Source organism: Drosophila mojavensis, unplaced genomic scaffold, assembly GCF_018153725.1.
Source record: "Drosophila mojavensis isolate 15081-1352.22 unplaced genomic scaffold, ASM1815372v1 contig_36, whole genome shotgun sequence".
In the NCBI taxonomy this organism is placed as follows: Eukaryota; Metazoa; Arthropoda; class Insecta; order Diptera; family Drosophilidae; genus Drosophila; species Drosophila mojavensis.
This window is the reverse complement of record NW_025318858.1, coordinates 5685291-5709535: the sequence shown is the minus strand read 5'-3', so window position 1 is coordinate 5709535 and position 24245 is coordinate 5685291. Positions and strand designations below refer to the sequence as shown.

Sequence of the window (24245 nt, the reverse complement as noted above, 5' to 3'; positions counted from 1 at the left end):
CATTTGAAATTTAACAGCCGACGTGCGCGGAAGGCAGAACAAAAGCGCGGTAGATCGTGTGGTGTGAAAAGCCGCTAAAACCAATAAACGACGACAGAGTAAAAGCACTCACACCAAATAAGAGGCGAAGTAGTAGAAGAAGCAGCAGAAGCCAAAACCAGCAGCCGCAGCCGCAGCAGCAGCAAAAGACTAAAGAAAAGCCCACAAGAAGTGCGTGATTCCAGTGCACTTTCATTGCACATTCCAGTCTCGTGCGCGCAGTACGATTTGAGTTGCCGTTGCGTGCGGTTCTTCATCGCTGTCTCTCTGTCTCAGTGCCTCTATCTCTCTCGCTTCCTCGCTTCCCACTGCCGGCCGCTGTCTCTGTCGCGTTTTGTTTTCGCTATTTGTCCTGTTGCGCGTGCGCCAAAAGTGAAAAGTGTATCAAAGCAGAATTAATAAATAAATCGTATGCGCCGAGGATCTGGACGGTAAAGTGTGAATTATTATTGTTTTCGCCGTAGCGAGAAACGTAATCCGTAACCGTGGCGAAGGAATTGTCCAATTTGTTAACATTACAACAAAACACGGCTGAGATGACACAACAACCGCAATGGGGCATAAGTTTATCAAAGTGTAAGTGCAATAAGAATCCAACTCGATTGGAAGTGTTTGCAAGTGTGGGAGCAGTGTGTTTGTTGTGTGTGTGTGTGTGTTGTGCTTTGAATTGGGAATTCGAAATAAAATTCAAATCGGATTTCGAATTCGTTGAACTCTGGCTCGGCATTCTTATAATGTACATTTTGTTTAATTATTGCTCAACCGACATTGACCGACAACAACAACAACAACAGTAAACTTAACTTTTAAATGTACATACCTTATATATACACCTATGTATGTATGTATGTATAACACATAAAATAAACAATGACAAACCATTTTTTACTTCTCTGCATTTGCACTTCCGATTCAGTTTTTGTTGTGTATACTTTTTTTTTCTTTTTTGTATTCCGTACATGATTTGGTTACGGATGCGATTCTGTTTGATCTTTGTTTCGCTATAGCATTATATGCCAGGCACGCGTCAGCATAATCATCAATAATCTTGCGGTCAATCGATCTCTAATTTGCCTATTTCTATGTACAAATGACGACGTCTGGCATCGAATTTGCATGTGAATAAAGAAAGGCGAGACGATGACGACAGCAACTCAAAAAAAAAAAAAAAAAAAAAAAAATTTAAAATAATAAATTAAAAAAAATTATAAATAAATAAAGTAAAGCCCTGCTTAATTCAGAGAGTTCTTGGAATTTCAGAGCTGCCTACGCATGTTTGTAGGGTGCACAGCATTGAGGCTTATCGTTTTGCACAGGCCATTTGCTCAACTACTACGTATACCTATAGAAATATTTAAATATACTTATATTTAAGCTACAGCCCAGACCTGCATTTACCTTACTTGGCAATTTATGACCGAATTTATCGAAACGATGCCAAATAAAGTAGCAAAACGTGTTCATATATATTCGTGAATTCTTGAATTTTTGAATTTTTCATGCCAGGCAACTCGTCTTTTACGTATATTTATATTTAAGGTAAATAAAGCTGATTATATATTTGCAAAATTATAAATACTTTATATAAACAAAAATTACCAATGCTTCTCTTGAACGACACATTTTTTAAGGCCTATATAAAAAACTTAAAATGTATAAAACTTATTTCTTTTCTTTTTTAATATTGGCAAATGTTGTCGACATATATGTGATATATATAGTAATATCAGCAATATTTACCCATATGCATAGGGGCTATTTTAATTCTAAAGTAGAGTCTAAGTCTAGCAGATATCAAACTTGAGTTAAAAAGAAGCGAATCAATTAGGCTACAATTAAAATTTGTGATGTGCCTAAGCAATTATCACGAACGTGTTAAACTCTCCTTAAAAATTTAGAAATAAATATGTAGATGTACATATATACATATATAAATTCTGCTGCTGCTTCAATGGGGCAACTAGCGTTAGCGGGTGACCTCCTTATAAAGCTCATTTCCTTTCCATTGTTTTATTTTCTATCTGTCTTTTTTTTGGGCAAGGTCAATGTAATAAACGAGTTTTCTTTCTCTTTTTTTTTTTTTTTTTTTTTTTTTTTTTTTTTTACTCTGCTCCAATGCGTTCCCTTCCTCCATAATAAGACTTACAGTCTTGGGCAAGCATTTCTTTTGTAAGAACATAAGCGTATATAAAAGTATTAAGATGATATATGTATATATCTTCAAAATGTTGCAATGCTTCCAACTGGCATATATATTTATATATATATATATATATTTATTTTTTTTTTTCGTTTAAATTCGTGCACTTTTATTTGGCGTATGGAAATGTTTAGTGGGAGAAAAATGTTTAAAAGTTTTTTTTTTTTTTTTTTTTTGCTGTATACGTGAGTTAGGTGCTTAAGTATTTTCCTTTTGTTTGAATGGGTTTCTTGACACTTTTGATTGATTACCCAGCATGTGTCATTGCCTCTATAATATAGCATATAGGCTTCATTTAAGTCGAGCGTAGGCTCGATTCTTGGTTTCTGCCCGGCATAGTTGTGATATGCATGCTTGGACTCATTGAACTCTTAAACTTTTCCATGCCTTATCCACAGTCGAACTGGATCAGTGCACGCATATCTTATAAATATATGTATATGCAATGTATTGCTCGTACTTCAGCCTCGTGCTTAATTTTCGCAAGAATGCGTGTGTAAAGAGTCATGTCTGAAGAAATTGTACAAAAATGAAGATGTCGTGCTATCGCCAAACACAATATAAATATATAAGTATACATAATCGCTGATAAAAATAAAGGGTCTACTAGTTGGGGCTTATCTCAGATCTTTGTCACAGCGCAAAGCTCATAATTTACTTAAGTTTTTCCACTTAAAATGCAATTACATAGAAAAAAAAACTCCATTAACTTTAGTATATGCAGCTTGCATATATAATATATTCTAGTCAACTAACTGTTATAAAAGCAAAATTGTTATAAGAGGTGCATTCAAAAAGTAAAGTAAAGTGTATTTTTTTTTCTTTCTCAAAATATATTTAAACAGTTTTTAAATGTTTATTGTTTAAAATATACTCGAATATTGAATTTTAATGTTTAAATACTATTTAAACACACCTCGCTTGTAACTATTATTACTAATTATTCAAACAATTTAAGTATTCGATGTACGTTTTAAAGAAGCTTTTTTGCTTATATATTATATTTGTTATTCCATTAACTAATGAATTTTTAGTGCGGAAATGTACTATACGTAATTCTCATTAATCGTTTATAATAGTAATTACTTGTGCTTATCGCATAATACAAATCTAAATGTTGCCTAGTGTAACCATATCTACAGAGCTATCAGCTATCAGATAACGCATCCGGGCATATATAATAAAGAGCACAAATGACGGAAGGCTACTACTCGTGATTGAGGATTAGAATCGAGTAAATTATGGTCCACTTTATGATATGATTAGCGCTCCATTTACATATATAAATATATATGTACATATATATATGTATATCTTTTGATATCTATATAGAGCCACTGCCACCTTATCAATACCTTTTCCCGGTTTGTAGTGCCTGGTAATTGGATTGTATTTCATTTGAGAATCGTGTTGCTTATAAATCTTGTGCCGGCTGTCGGCTTTCGGTTCGAGTATTTGTTAAACACTTTGGTAAATATTGAGACATCATTAAATTGTCTGCCGTCCGTACAGGAACTACGTAAATACATAATACATAGATATAATAATTTATGAGTGCTAATTTCTCTGTCAAATAGAATTGCAGCTCAGTGACGTCGATTAGATTTACTGTTTACTTTTCTCAATTAAACCAAAATCCCATCGTCCCATCGCAATTAAGAGTTTGGTGCAGGGGAAATGGGTGTTACGGCCGGTGCCGATGCCGATGCCGATGGTGCTGACTGAAGCGTGGATAATTATGGGTGCGACAATCAACACATCAACAATACTCTATTTTGTTTTTATTCTTGCTCTAATAATATTGTCATGAATTGGTTAGCGATCAAAAGTAAATAGTGGAGCTTTCCTGACTGCATAATACTCAATCACGATGATCACGCCTGATAATCATTGGTTATCCCGGCTTTGCAGCGTGTTAACCGAGAATAGACAATGAAATCTAAAACAAGCCTGGCCTTGTAAATAAAACCAATATACCCCCTTACATTTCCTCTCGTTATGAAGTACAATTGTTAACTCTCGCACGCCCCTATTATTATAATATGTGTACTACGTAATGTGTTAATAAATTGTTAAGCTCATCAATGGCAATATAATCTTGTAACCAAAAAAAAAAAAATAAATAAATAAATAATAAAAAAAAAAAAAATACATGTTTACATTAATTTAACCTTGGCATTTCGTAAATTGAAGAATAATAAAATAAAATACTAAAAACCACCAAATTAAGAAGCTCAACATTCCCAAATTGAAATATCTCAAGAATCGAGCCATATCAATTTGTTTCGCATTTATTGTGTTCGTGCGTACGAATGTTCTCTGAATTTCAAATTAAAAGCCGAACAATAAAATCAACTTGAGTACGAATGGCAAATTGCTGAGCAACTGTGCTTTTATGACTCCTTCCTCGGATTTGGGCACGTTAACTTATCGCGAATAACAAGAGGAATTTTTTAGCTTATCAAGACATAATTTCATTTAACAAATTATGATCATATGGCGTCATAAACACGAGGCTATAATTCACCATACTTACAATAAATTCATAAATATTTATATAAGATTATGCAAGCACCGAATTGTTTTAATGTTTTTTCCCACTATTTATCGTTTTCATAAAGCAGGAAGGTTTTTTTTGGGATTTTTTGAATTGATGACTTAGTAAAAGGGCATGTTGAGAGAGAAGGTAGCGTGGGTGAACTTATGGAGTTTATATATTGAATCGACTTCTATCTCCTTTTGTTTGTATGTTCGTTCTTCTGTGTTTTCTTCCCTTTGTCCCTTTTTCTGCGTATCCCTTCATCTATGTTTCCTTCTGCCTGTTCATTCTTTTCATTTTGTTCATTCTGTCTCTCAGTCTGCCTGATGGTCCTTCATCCGACCGACGTCCATCCTTCCGTATGTCCGTTCTTCCGTCTATTCCTCATTCTGCCTGATCCTCCTTCTTCCTCCTCTTCCCAGTCTCTCTCCTTCTTCTGTCTTTCTATCGAGCCGATCGTTCTTCTCTCTGTCCGTCATTCAATCTATCCACCTTTCTATCTGTTCTACTTGCTGTCCGTCATCTGTCCGTTATACTCTTTCTCCGTTCGTCCTTGCACTTGTTTATTCTATCAAACTGTCTGTCTATATGTCTCGCAACCTTGGCATTACAATTAAGAGCCCCACAGCACGCGATGATCAGGTTTCTATTAAATTTATATTACATCAACGATAATTTTGTTCAATTAATTCTCTGAAATTGTTAGGAATCTCCATTTTCCTCAGCATATCTTGAATGTCTATAGAGCTAAATTGATTTTGATTTAAGGTATATCAAAATTATGATTACTTCCCATCTAGGTGCCTCCCTTTACTTTTCAATTTGTCAGTGTGTAGGGTATCTTCTAGTCGATCTAGCAGTTAACTAGACCATTTTAACTTGATTTATTTATTCTAATTTCGTTTACGTGCCTGGCACACATTACAACTTTGCCGCTGACTAATTGAAATGAATATATATATACATATATATATATATATGTATACGTACCCTGTGGATAGCTAGCAATCAAATTTAATTTGTCATTTAACAGCTGAAAATTGATTTGTCTACCCTAATTGAATAACTTTCAAAATCAGCCGAGCAAATTGGCGATTTATTCACATGCTAAGTTTTTTAGTGCACTTCGCTGGGCACTCACAAATTTGCATTGACGTCAACGAAACTTTTGTAATTAATTATATTACTAATTAAACTTGATCCGAACTCTTTACTCATTTGCAGACTTTGTGTTGCCACAACGTGTGATATTGGCCATAATGGGCTTTCTGGCCATCCTGAATGCCTATACGATGCGCGTCTGTCTCTCCCAGGCCATCACGGTGCTCGTCATCAAGAAGAACAGCTCGGAATCTGAAGATGGCGGCCCTGCGATCTGTGAAGCCGATGATTTGGATAATGGCGCCTCCTCCGATAGCGGTATATACGATTGGACCGAGGAGCTGCAGGGCCTGATTCTGTCCTCGTTCTACATTGGCTACATTGTCACCCATGTGCCCGGCGGTCTGCTCGCCGAGAAGTTTGGCGGCAAATGGACTCTCGCCCTGGGCATTCTATCGACAGCTGTCTTCACGATGCTCACCCCGCTGGCCATTGAGGAGGGCGGCTCCGACTGGCTGATTGTGACGCGTGTCCTGATGGGCCTGGGCGAGGGCACCACATTCCCCGCATTGAGTGTCCTGCTGGCTGCCTGGGTGCCAGCCAACGAGCGTGGTAAACTGGGCGCCTTGGTCCTGGGCGGTGGTCAGGTGGGCACCATTTTGGGCAACCTGCTATCGGGCGTCTTCCTCGACACTTACGAATGGCCATTTGTCTTCTACTTCTTTGGCGGTCTTGGCGTCGTTTGGTTTGTCATCTTCGTAAGTACCCTCACATTTTTTATGTTTCTATTTTATTATACTTTGAACCCATTTTTTTAAAATATTCCTTAAGAAAAGTAGAGGAAGATGAAAGCTTTATTTTCTCGTTCTAGTAAAAAGTTTTAAAAGTTGTGATTTTGCTATTTTAGTTTTTTATCTGCATGAATCTATTTTGGATACTCTAATTTAGTATTTTAATACTGAAATTTAGTATTATTATATAAATTTTGAATTAGGTTCTCATACTAACTAAGTCAAGGACGACAATTGAAATTCATCAATGTCGTTTTCATTTGTTTGTTTTCATGAATAAAATTATAAATGTTGATTAAAATTCCCGATCTTTTTAGTTTGACCTAATATTTTATACTTTATTATACTATCTGCTTCAATCCAGTATTTTGGCGTCTTAGCCTGTTGTTCGACAAGTTCATTATAATATTTTATACGACACTATATATCATACATTTTTATGTAAATTTTGTTCTTTTGTTTGTTTTTTAAAATCTAGTATAAACTAGTTAAATTGACTTTTTCATGTCTGTAGCTCAATTGGGCATAGCTAATCCATTTCAGTATTTTGCTAAAGTCGTATTTAAAAACTATTTAGTATTTTAACAAATTTATGAGCATATTTTAATAAAAATGTAGTACTTATATGATCTGCTTATAACACAACTGTACTCAATTTGCTTGCAGGTCTTCCTCTGCTACAGCGATCCCAACAGCCATCCGTTCATCAAGCCCTCGGAACGCGAATATCTGAGCAATGAGATTGGAACAATTGGTCGTAACGATAATCTGCCGCCGACACCCTGGAAGGCCATCCTCACCAATCTGCCGATGTTTGCGCTGGTCTGCGCTCAGATCGGTCACGATTGGGGCTTCTATATTATGGTGACGGATCTGCCCAAGTATATGGCCGATGTGCTGCAGTTCTCGATCAAGGCTAACGGCCTGTACTCCTCCCTGCCGTACGTGATGATGTGGATCGTGTCGGTGGGCAGCGGCTTTGTGGCCGATTGGATGATTCGTCGTGGCATCATGAATACGACCAACACGCGTAAGGTGATGACTGGACTGGCCGCCTTCGGCCCGGCCATCTTCATGGTGGGCGCCTCCTATGCCGGATGCGATCGTGTCCTTGTCGTTGTCCTCTTCACCATCTGTATGGGCCTGATGGGCGCCTACTATGCGGGCATGAAGCTCAGTCCCCTGGACATGAGTCCCAACTATGCTGGCACTCTGATGGCCATCACGAACGGAATTGGAGCGATAACGGGCGTGGTGACGCCCTACCTGGTGGGCGTGATGACACCAAATGCCACACTGCTCGAATGGCGCACCGTCTTCTGGGTGGCCTTTGGCGTGCTCTTCATCACGGCCATCGTCTACAGCATTTGGGCGTCCGGCGAAGTACAGCCCTTCAACGATGCAATCATCGAGCCACGCAGCGTCGACTTCGAGGCCGAAGAACGCAAACCGCAGCCCAAATTGAAGGCCCTGGAGCAGAGCTCCTAGATCCAATCAGATCCAAAGTGCCATAGCCTAAGTGCTCCAGTTCCAATCCAAACCATGTTCGTGTGATGCTTTCGTCCACCTGTTGAATTTCGAGAATTTTGTTGTTATGGAACCGCCAGAAGACATTGTTAACGTGCGATCCTCTATTGTAATTGCTAGTTTTATAGTATGCCAAAATGTCGGCCCCCAGTGCGCTGTCTAACTAAGTATATATATACATGTATGTCTATATCTATAGTAAGTTGTAAGATTTTAGCTGCAGCTATGGTCCCCCAAAAACCTCCCAAGTCCCAGTCCCTTGTAACTTATGCCTGTTATACGTAGGATAGATTTGCTATCCAATCACCCGTCCCATCCGCCCACCTCCCACCGGCACCTGCAGCAATTTACTCTCTTAATTATTATTTAGTATTTAAACGAAACAGCAAAAAAATCCAATTTTAGTTTAGCGAAACAAAAAAGAAAAACAATAAACAATAATAAGATAGCATGTACCTAATTTGCATTGCAAAATGTAAAATGAAGATGGAAAAAAAAAACATTCTGTTTAAATATTGTACGAAATTTTTTAATTGTTGATCAATGTGTAATACATGTGCTCTTAACTTTAACGTTAAGACATAATTGTTTTTATAATGTTAGTCCAAATAAAGTGCATAAACTAATACAAAAACTTGCGCAAATTTTTATTTATTTTATTTAATTTTTTTTTGTGAATATTATTCTATCTTGATAGAAAAAAGTGGGAGTACTCTAGTACTTCAACTAGAAGAAAGCTTATAGTAATCTATTTTTTTTTTTTAATTCCTATTAAATAAAAAAGCAAAGTAAAAGTAGTGCAAATTATATAACTTGTCGAAAATAGAAATATCCTTGCATGCATAGAGAAAGATAATAAAGAAAGAAATATTTTACCAAGGATATTTTGAAAGCATAAGGAAAGGTTTTTAATTAGATAGATAGATATGTAGTTAAAATTATCTATTTATTTTTCTTTGTTCTCTCTTTTGACATTTAAAATTGTTACTTTGTCATTTATAGGCAGTTATTACTGTATTGTATTGCTGTACAAGCATTTATAACTCAAATGACATCATATCTGAGTTGTGATTTATTTCACATAAATTTAGATTTTTAATTAAGTATTTAGCTTTTTAATTTTTTTTTTATATTTGTATATTTTAACAAAATGCCACAAATGCAGCTAAAATTACGCAAGTTTTTTGACTGTGAGTAGCGAAGCGGGAATGGGGCTATATAAAGCTTAATCGTTATAGATCTGCAGGTGCGACAGCGCTTGGTACTCTGCGCCTTTGCCCTGTTGGCCATTGTGAATGCCTACAGCATACGCCTGTGCCTGGACTTCTCGTTGAGCCGCATTGCCAGGGATTGCAATGAATTGGCCGCTGTCCAATTGGAAAATGCGCAGCGTACGTGGCGAAAGGCTCCGAAGGCGAATTCCGATAGGGCGCATGGTCGATATGCGGCGAATAAGGTTTTGGCCGCTATAAATGCCTTTGCGGCGAAATTTCACCCAACGGCGAATAGTCCGTATGCGGCGAGAAATATCCGTGAGTCGAGAATCAATCAACGGGCGAGAGCTGGCCATAAGGAGAAGCCGGCTCGTCCGACGCGACAGCCTCGCACGACGAGACAATCGCGTCGTGTGGCAAGGAATGATCCGACGCCTTCGTATCCAAGGCAAAAGAGTGGCATGTCATGTGAGACTCAGGTGTATCAGCATCCACTGCGAAAACCGGAGTCCATTACCGTGACCAACAGTGCCGACATATGGACCAAGGAGGTGCAGGTGCTAATCACAATATCCTTCTATGTGGGCTACATGATCACCCACATACCGGGCGGGCGGCTGGCGGAGCGTTATGGCGGCAAATGGATCTTGGGCGCTTCGATACTATCGTCGGGTATCTTAACCTTGCTCACGCCCACAATCGTGCGTCATGGAGGACCCAAATCAGTGATGCTGCTGCGCATGGTGATTGGCCTATTCGAGGGACCCACGTTTCCGGCTGTGAGCGCGATGCTGGCCCAATGGGTGCCGGAGAAGGAGCGCGGAAGGCTGTGCAGCTCGGTGCTGAGCGCCGGCGAAATAGGCATCATATTTATGCACCTGGTCAGTGGGTTTACGATCGACGAGCAGGACTGGGCGGTGGCCTTCTATGTGGTTGGCAGTGGAGCGATTCTTTGGTTCATGGGCTTTGTAAGAGATCTCTGCCTGATTGGCTACAGATAATGTGATTGATCTTTCGTAGGTTGTGGTCTGCTATAGCAAGCCGGATGACTCGCCGTACATACAGAGCAGCGAGCGGGAGTATATCAAGAGTCAGGTGTGCGAAACACTGGAAACGGAGTCTGGGGATGCCAATGAGGTTGTGCCCTGGAGCAATATGCTGATGAATGCACCCATTTGGGCGCTGATTGCGTCCAACATGCAGCACGATTGGAATCAACAGGAGTTTGCCAAGGAACTGGAGCAGATGCTGCTTGACTTGGAGGCCAAGGGCAAATCCTACTGGAACGAATTGGAGACCAGCATTCGCCTGATGGCGCCACATCTCTACAGCTGGCTGGCCTCCCTCACCTCCGGCTCGTTCAGCGACTATCTGATTTCCGAGGGCATCCTGAATCGCACGCAGACGCGTCGCCTAATGTCCTGGCTGGTCTTCATTAGCGTAACCATGTATTTCATCCATGACAAAGAGAGCTCGGCCCGACCCTGGAGCATCCTGGCCTTTGGCGCCTATTATGCGGGCATCAAGCTGCTGCCGCTGGACATGAGTCCCAACTTTGCCGGCACCTTGATGGGCATCACCAATGGATTGGGTGCACTGCCCGGACTGGTGTTGCCCGTGCTGGAGAAACTGGAGGAGGAGTACGCCATCATTGGCAGCATTCGAGCCACTTTGTGGTTTATCTGTGCCGGCTATATATCGGGCGAAGTGCAGTCCTACAATCAATTGGAACCTACGGCAAATCGTTCCTGAGCCCAATTGTTGTTCTTGTTTTTCTTTAGTAGTTAGAAATGTTTATAATTTTTTTAAAGCTAGGATAACATTTAACTATATTATATAGTTTTCGCTTATATATACATACATATATGTACATATATGTATATAGAAATACACGAAGATACTTAACAGTTGTGTTATATGTTTCATTATAGAGGACTTTCATTGCTAAAACTAAAGCACAATAACTAAAATAAGATTTTCCATATCTTTTTATGTGTCTTGTGAATATATAACAGGGATGATCATTTCATTTCATTGATTAGTCTATGTGTGTTTGTCTGTCTGTCTGTCTGGCTGTGTGCGTCCATTGGGAATAGGTCAGTGTAAATATACTTAGGTAGCACACACAACGTCAGTTGAAACGCATTTAAATGCTCGCTTATTTGGCTGCCATCGTCCCGCCATATCGCGTGGAGGGGGTGCTGGTGGGGGCCAATCATTGCTGTCCTGTACTCGTCTACATGGGTCCTTGTTGCATGAAACCGGATTGGGCCATCGCCGACACGGAATTCATGTCGATGCCCAGCTTGCGGGTGACATTGATTTGAGCTAGCGCCGCATTACGCAGCGAGTACACATGGACCAGCTCTGCATGGCTCTTGGCATAGAGCAGCGCCTTCTCAAACAGTTCAACAGCACGCCGCAGCTGGGCGCGCTGCACCTCAACGGTGCCGAGCGTCTCGTACGCCAGCTCGCACTTGGGATCCACCTCGATGGCACGATTCAGCAGTGATACAGCGGCATCGATGTCGCCGCGCCACTGCAGCATCATGATCGCCTGGTGGACGAGCAGGGCAGGATTTGTGGGCGCCCGCTTCATGGCCATATCGTAGAAGTTCTGCGCCTGCGGGAACTGCTGCTGATCGGCCAGCACTTGAGCCATCAGACTGTAGCACTCGACACAGTCCGGGAACTTTTTGATAGCCAGCTCGAAGTCCTTGATCACGCGCTCCAGGCTGTTCTGATCGCCGGACATCAGTGCCAAACGGTACTCGGCATAGCATTTCTGTACATTGGCAATGGCATGATTGGGCGCTAGGCGCACAGCCTTGTCGAACTCCACCAACGCCGCGTCAATCTGCTCCAGCAGCAGCAGGATCTGTGCACGCTGATGATATACATCTGGATTGTCGGGCTTCAGTTTCTCGGCTTCCGCAAAGTCAGCCAACCCCTTTTCACGCTCCTCCATCTGAATGAATAACGCAGCACGTCTAATATACGCATAGGTCCGCAGTGTGATATCCGCATCGGCTAAAAAAGAGATTGCCATTAGAGAAGGAATGCATTATTCATATCGAATCGGGGGATCGATTCAGTTACCATTCGCCAGTATGGCGTCAAAGTCGAGCTTGCTGTCGGCAAAGGAGCCGCACAGCAAATGGAATGTGCCGCGCATTAGCAGCGCCTCCACCTTGTACTGTGATTCCGCTTCTGAGGATTCAATTTCTTCGGTGCATGCCGCAATGATCTCATCGTATTTCTGTTCGTCGAACGCACGTCGAGCGCGTATAAAACCGCGCGGCGGCGCATCATTTTCCGTTGGTTCGGGCAGGACCATCGTCTGCAGGGGATCGGCTATAAAGGAACGCATGTAGGTGTCAATGAAGCTGGACGAGGGCACCACGGGCACACGATCCCGCAGACCCTTTTCGGCGTCTATGCGTCCCGTCTCCTTCAGCACGCGATCGGCGAACATGATGGTGTTGTTGTTCTGAAACATCTCCAATATACAGGTGGCTGTGACATCGTCCAGGCACTCGGTCATATCCCTGGTGGCCTCATGGGCACGCGCCCGCCTATAGTAGGCCTTGGCATAGCGCGGATTATATTCCAGCGACAGGGTACAATCCTCCTTGACCTTGTTCCACTTTTTCAGCATTTCGTAGGACGCAGCGCGATTCTGATAAAAGATTGCCATATCCGTGCGATGCTCGGTGGGACACTTGTCAATGGCCTTGTCGTAGAAGCTAATGGCCTCATCGTATTTGCCATTCCTATAGCAATTGTTGCCCTCCGTCTTATAGTTGTTGGCCTCCTTCAGCGGCGACATCTTTTCGCCCAGCTCGGCCGATTTCTTCTTTTGCTCCAGCTCCGCATCTGTGGCGGTGCCATCAATGGACAGATTCTGCTTCTCGATTTTGCCCTTTTGTCGCGTTTTGCCGGCATCACTGGAGTTGTCCGGCGTCTTCCCGCTTTTGGCGCCGTCGCGCGAGCTTCGATTCAGCACATATATGCCCAGGCCGATGGCCAGGGGCGTGCCCAAGATGAGGGCCACTTGCCATTTGTTTAGTTTGACGGAGTTGATGTTCAGGAACGTTGCCATTTGTGGGCCTTCCTAAATGTGTGTGCAGCTTGTAGAAACTGCAAAAAGACGAAAACATTGTGTAATAATCACTGCCCGGTCGTCTTATCATACGCACTGGGGGCTCTGAGCGCTCAGAGCGCGAATAGCGGCGATTCGCTAAGTATATACCGGGCGGGGGGCCCACGATTTTGGCAGCTTTAGCTTTGCCCTTCCCCTTATTGATTTTTAACACATGGTTGGGGGGATGGAGTGTGGGTGGGCGACCATTGGCTACTCACGTTTGTCTTGTAATTTAACACTGCAATGAATTTTGCAAATATGAACTGTTGCTTGAATGCTTTTTAGTGAAGAGTAAATAAAAATTAATATTATGGAATACAACTAGCCTGCTTAGAAAATAGAACACACCGAAACTACCGAACAGCTGCGTAACTGTTGAGCTGTTGAACGGCTGTTAGGCACATGTGACAGCTGGATGTAGCGTGCTGCGGAAGCTCTCTGCTATGAGACTCTCTTAAAACATTCACCGCAACAGAATATTGCATTACGATAACAGTTCAATTCCTATCAGAGTTAACAGATATTCTTATTTGAGTGGGCCAGAGACAATATGAATAGGCATAAGAATATTCATATGTATTTGCCAATGTAATTAATGTTTCTACTTAGCGGCCTCACAGGAAAACGCGTTTATTGCGTATATGCGATGCTAAGACCTGATCATTATTTCCTCGTCGATACTAATCCGACATTTTGCATTGAAGTTTTGCGATAACAAAAACAAAGAATATACACATACAAAACATGCATACGTACATACATACATATGTATATATGTACATATATGCATGTGGTTGACGATCGAAAGACGCAGAGCTGAGTGCAAATGAGTTCAACTAAAAGGCTAAAAATATGTACACACATACACACTCGCACAGTGCAGGAGGCAGATGCAATCCGATGCAACAGAAATATGAACAAAGCTTTTTCTGACGACTGTGTGCAGGTGTGGGTGTGAGTTGTGTATACGAAGCCCACTTCCAATGCAATAACAATAAATACACAATAAAATCTCTATATTAGTTTTCATTTTTATTTGATAAATTATACCTAAAGCAAACTTCATAACTTCATAATTTGAAACGAACTAAGCTTAAGACTAAATTATAAGTCCGTAACTAAATTAAGTTTAGGAAATTGTAAAAACTAGTATTATATTCAAATACGTAATTCCAGTGTTTTTTTCAGCGACAGCCGACAGTGCCAGCTGCCGCCGAAGCAGCTTCAATTCTCTTCCCTCCTTTTTCCTCTTGGGTTGCTTTTAAATTTCTTCCTTATGCTCTTTCCTTTTTTTTCGATTTGCAATTTCAATTCAGTATTTTTTTTTTTTTTTTTTTTTTGTTCTTTCTTTTTTACACTCTCAAGCCACTCGATGTGTTAGTGTCTCTTTCTTTGTACACCTGGTGTATCAGTTCTTCAAAATCTTTTTGTTGTTGTTGGTGTTCATGAGTTTGGTTAAAATTTTCCTCGAGTGGCCCGACGGGTCAAAGTGGTTGGTGTGCTCGCTGGCCTCCTTCTTGGAGCGCTGTTTGCCGCTGTGGCCCGAAAAGATGTGTTTGCCATGGTCGAAGTTGTAGTGCTCGTATTCATCAAAGTACGCCTCAGACATGTTTTTTGTTTCTTCTTATATATGTACGTATGTATATAATTGAGATCTTGTTTATTATTGTAGGTATGGCCTTTCAGTTGTTGTTTCTCTCTCTAGAGTTTTCTTTTTGGATGAAAGTTTTTATTTTTGTTTATGCGTTACTTCCACTGGTTTTTAACTACGACGTTGTCACAGTAAAGTACGAATGGAAATTGAACTTTTTGTCGCATACGGCCACCTGCTTATATACTACCCGGCCAGAGCTTTTTCTCGAAACGCATACGAGGTTTGATGAGTTACTCTCTCTCTCGCTTGCTGATTCTCTCACAAGCGCCTGCCCTGTTGACAATTCAGCGATGTGTTTTTCAATTTGAAATATTATTTTTAACATGATTTTATTTACCTGATTTGAATGATTTATTTATTTTTGAATCTGTAATAATTTAAATTAGCAAACGCTTTTTCAATTTGGACAGGGATTTGTCTGACTTTTAGCTCAAAATAAACGGGTTATAGTTTGTTTATACATGGCCAAAACTGAATACATTTTCGAATAGTAAGTTACCCGAATAGTAAGCTAGCGCGTACTAAGATATGTAAGCCACAAATTCATTTTGAGTTTTATGTAAACTCTGGAAGTTTCTGTCATTTGCTATTGGGTTGTTTGCTATTCTGCTTGTCGTCTCTCTTTCGCTCATAAAACACGCATGAGCTAAAGTTCTGGGAGAGAGAATGAGAAGCTTTCCTCAATAATTGCTGCGCAATTTAATTTTTGTTGTGTTTACAAAATGCGCGGTAAACAAAAAAAAAGGAAGAACAAAAACAGAAACGCAACGTCAAACACATTTTTCGCCTCGTACATAAATTATTTTGAATGTCTTTCATAACAGACACGTTTTTTAATATACATTATATATACGTATGTACATACATATGTACATATGTATGTATTTAAGTGCGAGTGTATGCAATTGTTCTTGACGCCACGTCAGTGGCCGGGAGAGTGCACATGTGTATGTATGTATATATAAGCGTGTCTTTTGTTGCATCATCATTATGATCGTGTATCAAACACATGTTGCATTTCCAAGTCACTGGCCGGCTCATTGCCAAAAATTTTCCGTTACAACTGAAATGTCAATATAGAGGAAAACAAACTGAATGCTTATCCTCAAACAACAAAGACCAGACGTGTGTGACAGCACGTAAATACAATATGTGTGTATATAAATATATACACACATACACATTGTGTATATTTTTGCGTGTTAGCTTAAGAACGAAGGCCTGTCACCACGTCGGCTGACGCTCTCCTGCCCGCTGACCTACTTTCCTCTTTTGCTCATAAGGTTTATGTTTAGAAAAGAAGCTTTTAATTTGATTAGTAGACCACTTATTTATATAAATGCAATTCTTACGCACATCAGATGTGCCGGTGATAAGCATTGTTTACCGCTATCAGCTGGCAGACATATTACTCATTCAACACCTCGGGCTTTCTCAAGCTATACCGAATCAAAAGTTCAACGTGCTTCAAAAAATAAAACTTCGAGAAACATCGTAATAGAAGATTCCCGAAGCTCAAACGTTTTTGTTTTTGTTATTCTTATTTTCTCGAATTGATCAGTGTACTGGCCTTGAAGTGTTGTAAAAGCTGAAAATGTTGATTAGATTGTTGTCTACGCTAAGCTTAAAAGCGCTTTTCGCTTGGGTGTGTGTCTTAGCTAACAGTACAGTGTAAGCAATTTTAACATTGTTTACAAATTTTAATAATCAAAAGATTTTAAAATAAGACAAAGTTCTTAAGGTAGAGTATTTGACACAACCCGTCAGCGTTTTACTGAACTGCCGCAACGCTCTGGACGTTTATGTGTTGCCCCTTGACTGCCAGCATGTCCGTGACTTGACCAATTAGATTGATCATTAATTGGCTCTCGCCGTGATTAAACAGCTTGCTCTCTGTGCGTCCCTTAAGTATGCATTGGCGCATCTCCTCCATTTCGTAGCACATGCCAACACGGCTATCGAAGTACGTTGGCCGATCAGTACTTGGCAATTTGAACTTGATTTTCTTATTATTAAATAGCAATAATGTGGGGCACCAGAAGCAGTTCATCTGAAATGATTAAGAGGAAATGATTAAGAAGTTGGCTTCTTTTTTGTATATCACTCTAAGAACTTACTGTGACGGAGCCTTTGGTACCGCGTATGCTGGCCATATTCTCCAGATTCTTCTCGGCGCTGAGTTCCAGGATAGCACACCGATTGTTCTTAAACCACAGTTCTATTTCGGCGGCTACATCAACGCCTCCATCATTGAGCTTGCCCGCAGCCTTCACAAACATCGGCACCTCCCTATAGATCCATAAAGCTAGCTGTATGCAGTCAGCCGCCCAGTTCTTTGTCACGCCCGCATAGGTCGCCCTGCTGGACTGGGCGATAGGCAGACGCCAGCCCAATTGACACTTCACGTCATAGACTGTGCCTAGTTTCTGTTTCATGATCTCGCTGCGCAAGCACTGATAGGCGGGCAGACAGCGCGACCAGACACCCTCCATCAGAAACAAACCACGTGCCTTAGCCTTGCCCACAAGTTGAACCACTTGCTGCTCATCCATGCAGAGTGGCTGTTCGCATAGGACGTGCTTGTCATGGTTGAGCATCAGGTGACACAGCTCGCAGTGCATGCAATTCAGCGGAGATATATAAACGGCATCTGCAATATGCTCAAAATATAACAGCTGTTATCTGTATCTGTATCTGTATCTGTATCTGTATCTGTATCTGTATCTGTATCTGTATCTGTATCTGTATCTGTATCTGTATCTGTATCTGCATCTGTATCTGTATCACTATCTATATCTGTATCTGTATCTGTATCTGTATCTGTATCTGTATCTGTATCTGTATCTGTATCTGTATCTGTATCTGTATCTGTATCTGTATCTGTATCTGTATCTGTATCTGTATCTGTATCTGTATCTGTATCTGTATCTGTATCTGTATCTGTATCTGTATCTGTATCTGTATCTGTATCTGTATCTGTATCTGTATCTGTATCTGTATCTGTATCTGTATCTGTATCTGTATCTGTATCTGTATCTGTATCTGTATCTGTATCTGTATCTGTATCTGTATCTGTATCTGTATCTGTATCTGCATCTGTATCTGTATCACTATCTATATCTATATCTGTATCTGTATCTGTATCTGTATCTGTATCTGTATCTGTATCTGTATCTGTATCTGTATCTGTATCTGTATCTGTATCTGTATCTGTATCTGCATCTGTATCTGTATCACTATCTATATCTGTATCTGTATCTGTATCTGTGTCTTACCAACATCTGGGCAACGTGCCAGATCCTCAAAGCTGGTAAAAACATTGGGCACCTGATAGCGATTGGCAAAGGTGAGTGCCTGTGATCGATAAGCGTCCATGCAGGCGGTGATGCAGTGGCTGTCCGGTGGCAAAACCCTGATTGCGGTGGCAAAGTCTTCGGCCAAGAGATTGACGGGCGCAATGCCCCAGCGTAGTTTCCGTTGCGACTCGTCTGAGTTCCATTTAGATTCGCTCTGCCTTGTGCTCTGTCTACGAAGTGCATCTGGCCTCATATGGTGCATACAACGTCCAGCCAAATCTGCGAGCGAGGTGGGGTAAAGAGTGGAAAGGCGGACAGATTAGCTGAGCCATTGCCATCTATAACAAAAACTACGTCGAGCTGTGGAGCGAGTCGCGTAAAACGCATTTCATTCATACAAATCGCAATTGCATGGATTGTTTTATTTCTATACTCATTCACGAAAGAAAAATGAGTATATTGGTTTTGTGCAATTTGGTATGTATATGAGTATGGGAAACGAGTAGTAGTTGGGTAAAAAATGTTAGTTAACAATGTATTAGCGTAACACTGTTAAATAACAGTGTGTTACAAAACACTGTTAAATACAATGTAAATTAATATTTTAAGACCTCCCTACATCTCATTTCTATTTACCTGTTCGTTAAAGTTTTAATCCCAGCGGCTGCAACAGCCGATCGCTGCAGAGATAAAAGGAAACGAAGCGGCTGCTCTACAATTCATACAAATTTTTAGCCATTTGTATGAGAATTTCGCACGTTTCAGGCATTTTAGTAGTATGAGTACTCTGCAGTCGGTAATGCCCGACTGCAACGTTCTTACTTTTTATACCCTGAACCCATTGAAAATGGGAAATCAGGGTATAATGGTTTTGTGAAAAAGTATGTAACGGGCAGAAGGAGGCGTGGCAGACCCCACAAAGTATATATATTCTTGATCAGCGTGACGAGCTGAGTCGATATAGCCCTGTCCGTCTGTCCGTCCGTCCGTCCGTCCGTATGAGTGCGTCGATCTCAGAAGTTATAAGAGCTAGAGAGCTGAAATTTGGCATGCATACTCGTGTGTACCATACGCAGTACGAGTTTGCTTTATTTTTTCGATAAATCATCCGATAACTTTTTTATCGAGAATAATCGAAAAATTGATTTTGTTTTTTAAGCCTAATTTGAACACTTTTAGACCTGGAGTCTTCAAATTTGCGTTGTATATAAAGTTAATTGATACAAAGATTTTGTGATTTACAGATTTTGGATACCACGCCCCCTTCTCCCCCAATTTGTAAAAAACGCATTTCAAATACTAGAGACTTGTGCTTTGGAATGTACACATATATTCACCATATGATTACACTCTAAAAGTTTCATTAAGATCGTATGTCTATAAAAGAAATTATTCAACAAATAAATTCTCATAATATTGCCCACTGCAGCGCAGCCCAAGCGCAGTCGCTGCTTACTGCGCAGTTAGCAGAGCGCAGGCTTGTGCGTGCGTGTGGATGCATGTGTATGTATGTGTGCATAACAGAAGTGCAGAATGATTAGAATATCAGCTTGGAGGGTTCAGGGTATCTCCTAGTCGAGCAGTCTCGACTGGAGCCTTCTTACTTGTTATCTATATACATTTGTTTTGTTTTGTTTTTTTTTTTTTTGCTTTTTCCACGAATTGGCGAAATTGCGGGTGTTGCTGCTCGTTGTCTATCCATCCCCAACAGGTTACTAGACGAAGTCTCTGTCTCAGTCTCAGTCTCAGTCGCAGTCGCTGTCGCCGTCGGAGTCGCCGTCGGGGAGTGGCAGACAGACAGACAGAGAGACGAAGGCGACCAGCCCATCTATGTCGAAACGAAGACGACGATCGCATTATGCGGCACTGTTTAGTGCGCGCCAGCCTCAGTTCCTCCATAATTAGTCATATTTGTTTAGCATCAAAAGTTGTGAATGACTTCGCCAGCCTGGCTGCCAGTGGATCAGCGGCTCTTAGCAGTCAGTGATGAGCCGCTGAGCACGAGTATATATAAAGTGTTTATATAAGATGTGATTAGATATATGATTAATTTGAATATGCTTCAATTTATATCATAATATTATTATGTAATTTCAGCACTTGTTGACCAACAACAGCTTTTGTATAGTTAAACTACTGTTTCAAGACAGCCTAATAAATATTTGGTTCATCTCAGCAAAGCTTTCAATTTACTTTTACATGTTATTCATATCAGATAATATTTGCCATATTTTGAAAACCTAAAATGAGTTTTTTCTCAACAACAAATAATTTTTGAATATTTCGGCTAGGAAATATAGAAAGCAGCTTTCTGGATATAATCTTCGAAGCTTTTACTATATAGTATTGATAAAAGCCATTGGACTTCGATAAGATTCAAATTTAAATCTTATGTTAGGGCCGTTCAAGTGAACTTTTAGTTAACAGCTTGTGTTAAGTTTATAGCTTAATTTATACTTAATCTGCTGAATTTTTCTGCGCAGCAAAATTCATATCGAAGTTCTAATGAGCTTTCGAAGCTTAAAGTTTCATCTAAAACAGATAGTATATTTAAGTCGCTTTAAGCTTAAATGTCCAAAAGACTTTAGCTTCGTTACAGTTGTATGCATAGAGCTTTTTTTTAACTTATCTGACAGCAATCAGCTTGACAAATCGTGCTCGTGACACGACACGAGCTCAGCTCGACTGAGTGGCAGCTGAGTGGCTGGTCCTGGCCAACTAAGGCGCTGCTCGTTGAGCGGCCATTAGGCGGCGCACTTTACGCTTAACGCTTACACTGCGTTCTGTCAGCGCTGGATTTTCACTTTCTTTTAGAAACCGTACGCTACGTATGCAGTTGATGTTTGTTTTTGTTGCTATTGCTGTTGTTTCTGTTATTTTTGTAATTTTTTCACTTTTCAATAATTCGAATTTCGAATGCGTGCAACAATGTAGCCAAAGTGCGAGGAGCTCTGTCGGCGCGCCGTAGGCCAAATAAAAAACAAAAAACAAAAAACCAAAAAGCAAAAGCAAAAAGCGCATGAAACACAAAATTTGTTTATCTAATTAGCTATGCACCGGGCGACAACAACATTTCACTTGGTTCATTGTGGCTCGATTTTCGCCAGCCTTAGCATGCATGGCAGGTGCCAACAGCGGCAACAGCAGCAGCGGCAGCAAATCGAAACTGCCCTAACCCAAATGCAAGCCAAGAGACAAATGAAAGTGTTCTACGCAAAGGTAGCGGAAGTTGTTGTGGGTGAAATTAATATTATGGCTAGTGAAAGGTTGCCTAATTTCAGATCGTTAAACGTGCACCGCGCACCACATTTCTATCGAGCTGCCGCATTGCCTGTGCCTGTGCGTGTGCGTGTGCGTGTGCGTGTGTGTGTGCGTCTCTCTGATGACTCTTTCCAAGTAGCGACATGTTCATTAAAGCCGCACAGCACCATAAAACAAAAACAACAACAACAACAACAGCAGCTAGAGCAAGAGCTGAAAGGAAAAACAAATTTGCATGCTGGCAACATAAATCGTTGCACAAAATATTTAACAAGTCAGCAGCAACAGTTGAAATCAATAAATTTATTGATACAATTTATATACGCGGCACAGGACGTTCAACATGCAACACGCAATGCAGCGCTAATTAGAGGGGCGCAGGGAGCAGGAGTAGGCAGTGGCGGTTGCGGCGGCTGCGGCGACGACAGGAGACTGCAACAAAACTAACCAAATGACCAACTTTGGCTGCTCGCCTCCATTTCTCATACAAAGTGAAGCCGACAAAGCGCAGGGGCAAAGAGCTGAGTGGGGGTGTGTGTATGTATGTGTGTATGTATATAAGTGGGCGTGCCTGACAAACAATTTCATATTTACACCAACACAGCAGCGCACTTACTTGGCATTCTTTTGTGAAAGTCATGCAACGTCAAGTTCGTTGCCTAAGTCTTTTGTATTTGAATTTTTTCTTGCAATTTTTTGACCAAAATTTCTGCAACATTTCGCTTTAATTAACACATCAAGCTAATGAGCCGGCCTCAAAACTAACAACAATATTGAATGATTGTCTCTTTATCCGTATGAGCTATTGTTGTTGTAGTTGTTATTGTTGTTGTAGTTGTCGCAGTAAGCGTTTTAATAGCTTTACAAGTTTTATGCATGTCTCAAGTCGCGCGACGTCAACAAAACTCTTGGCAAAGACGCACACGCCCAAAACAGCAACCACAACAACCACAACAACAACAACAGCAACAACAACGAATCAACAATAGCCAGAGCCCAGCATGACTGGACTGTCACAGTTTGTTGTTGTTGTTGTTGTTGCGGTTGTTGTTATTGTTGCTGCGGCTATTTGCCTTAAGCTCTTAACATATTTTTCAATTTCAGCACCAAAGAAATGTTGATTCAATCAAATGCCAAAGATTGCTTTTTATGCAACACACATAAAACATGCCAATTGTACTTGTCCATGCAACAAAAGCGAAAGTTGGATCAGACATTGACCGCCCAAGTAGCAACAGCAGCACCGGCAACAACAACAACAAACTTCTTGCCCAGTTGAAGCAGTTGCAGCTCTTGAATAAGTTCAACCTCGAAAGTCTTATACGTGTATAAGTCTTTAAAGTATATAGTACATATACATATATACATCTTTTCTTTTTTTTTTTACATTCTTTTACATATTTTTGAAAGCTTGTCACAGCTCAATTGCTGATTGTTTGGGTGAAATGTTATTTGTTGCTTGTGCCAAATAGCTGCAAGCTGAAACGTGTTAAGAATCTATTAACAACATAATAAGTTAACCTTATTTGGTTATAAGCAAAAGTGTGTTCAAAATATTTATAAATTCTATTGACAGTCTGAACTACTTTAGCATAATTGAATAAACTTATTTTTTGGTATTGATTTGATGGTAAAAAGCAAACAATAGTATATAAATAAAAGGTACAATTCATAAAAAATAAAACATAATAAGCAAATACATATAATATTTAAATCGATAAATAATATAATAAATAAAGCCATATAAAAATATAGACCAATTTGAAATAAAAAAAATTCGTTTATGAATTTATAATTAAAAAAAAAAAATTTAATTTAACAATTCAAAAAAAAAAAAAAAATAATGAACAAAAATATATTGTTAAACTTTATGTACATATATATTTAACAATTTATTTAGAGGTTACAGGTCATATGAAATTAAAACTAAGTTATAGAATAAAGTACGGGCTGCGGAGGTATTCCGCCTTATATGTATTTAAGTGCAATAATAAATCAATTATACAAAGTAAATATGAAAAATTTGCTCGAGAAAGATATGTAAAGATGACTCTATATTTCTGCTTTATAATAATCCCTAATTACTGACTTGCTCGTGTTTATATAAACTTCAAAAAGATATTGTCAATATTTCGCCAAGATACTCTTCGGTTTAGAGCGCATAGCAGTTGCCTATCTCTAGCATGCTAAAGGAATATGATTAACATTTCGCTGATATCATATTAAGCGTAAACATTGTCTCCGGTTTGTTGTGTTTGATAATCCCCGCGTAGACAACTTCATGGTCAGTCGGCGGCCGTCAGTCAGTTAGTCAGTCAGTTAGTCAGCAACATGTTGCAGTGAAAAGTGAGTCTGTTGGCGCAGGCGGAGTGGGGGGAGGGGGCCGAGGAGCTGAGGAGCTGTGGAGCTGTGGAAGGCGCGAGACCAAAGCCAAAGCCAAAGACAGTCGAAGCAGCAGCCGCAACAACAAATAATAAAA

At 40.3% G+C, this 24245-nt stretch overlaps 5 protein-coding genes across 6 annotated transcripts in view; 2 read left to right on the top strand and 3 right to left on the bottom strand.

The window, feature by feature from the left end:
- On the top strand, positions 1–8612 carry LOC6576070 (putative inorganic phosphate cotransporter). The gene is made up of 3 exons (XM_002002037.4): positions 1–615; positions 6003–6637; positions 7337–8612. Exons 1-3 carry the CDS (start codon positions 576–578, stop codon positions 8156–8158), a joined length of 1497 nt encoding a protein of 498 aa, XP_002002073.2. The 5' UTR covers positions 1–575; the 3' UTR covers positions 8159–8612.
- Positions 8613–9245: 633 nt separating this feature from the next.
- Positions 9246–11336, top strand: LOC6576069 (sialin). The gene is made up of 3 exons (XM_002002036.4): positions 9246–9387; positions 9436–10379; positions 10432–11336. Exons 1-3 carry the CDS (start codon positions 9348–9350, stop codon positions 11161–11163), a joined length of 1716 nt encoding a protein of 571 aa, XP_002002072.2. The 5' UTR covers positions 9246–9347; the 3' UTR covers positions 11164–11336.
- LOC6576068 (mitochondrial import receptor subunit TOM70) lies at positions 11313–13922 on the bottom strand. 2 transcript variants are annotated; one of them, XM_044008782.1, is made up of 4 exons: positions 13904–13922; positions 13774–13832; positions 12511–13551; positions 11313–12441 (listed from the first exon to the last, which is right to left on the bottom strand). In XM_044008782.1, the coding sequence occupies exons 3-4, from the start codon at positions 13511–13513 to the stop codon at positions 11648–11650; spliced, it is 1797 nt and encodes a 598-aa protein (XP_043864717.1). In that variant the 5' UTR covers positions 13514–13551; positions 13774–13832; positions 13904–13922; the 3' UTR covers positions 11313–11647. The 2 variants fall into 2 exon arrangements, with proteins under 2 accessions (XP_043864717.1, XP_002002071.1); XM_002002035.4 differs by lacking the exon at positions 13904–13922 and having other exon boundaries at positions 13774–13897.
- A 644-nt stretch (positions 13923–14566) lies between these two features.
- LOC6576067 (nuclear protein 1) lies at positions 14567–15372 on the bottom strand. Its single transcript, XM_002002034.4, has one exon. It carries the CDS (start codon positions 15162–15164, stop codon positions 14964–14966), a length of 201 nt encoding a protein of 66 aa, XP_002002070.1. The 5' UTR covers positions 15165–15372; the 3' UTR covers positions 14567–14963.
- A 1516-nt stretch (positions 15373–16888) lies between these two features.
- The window catches only part of LOC6576066 (trans-1,2-dihydrobenzene-1,2-diol dehydrogenase), a 25243-nt gene continuing 17886 nt past the window's right edge, over positions 16889–24245 (bottom strand). The window contains exons 2-4 of the mRNA XM_002002033.4: positions 18485–18784; positions 17327–17859; positions 16889–17259 (exon numbers count right to left, since the gene is read on the bottom strand). Coding sequence (XP_002002069.3) covers positions 16981–17259; positions 17327–17859; positions 18485–18784 — 1112 coding nt within the window. The 3' untranslated portion in view covers positions 16889–16980. The remainder of the gene's footprint in view (positions 17260–17326; positions 17860–18484; positions 18785–24245) is intronic.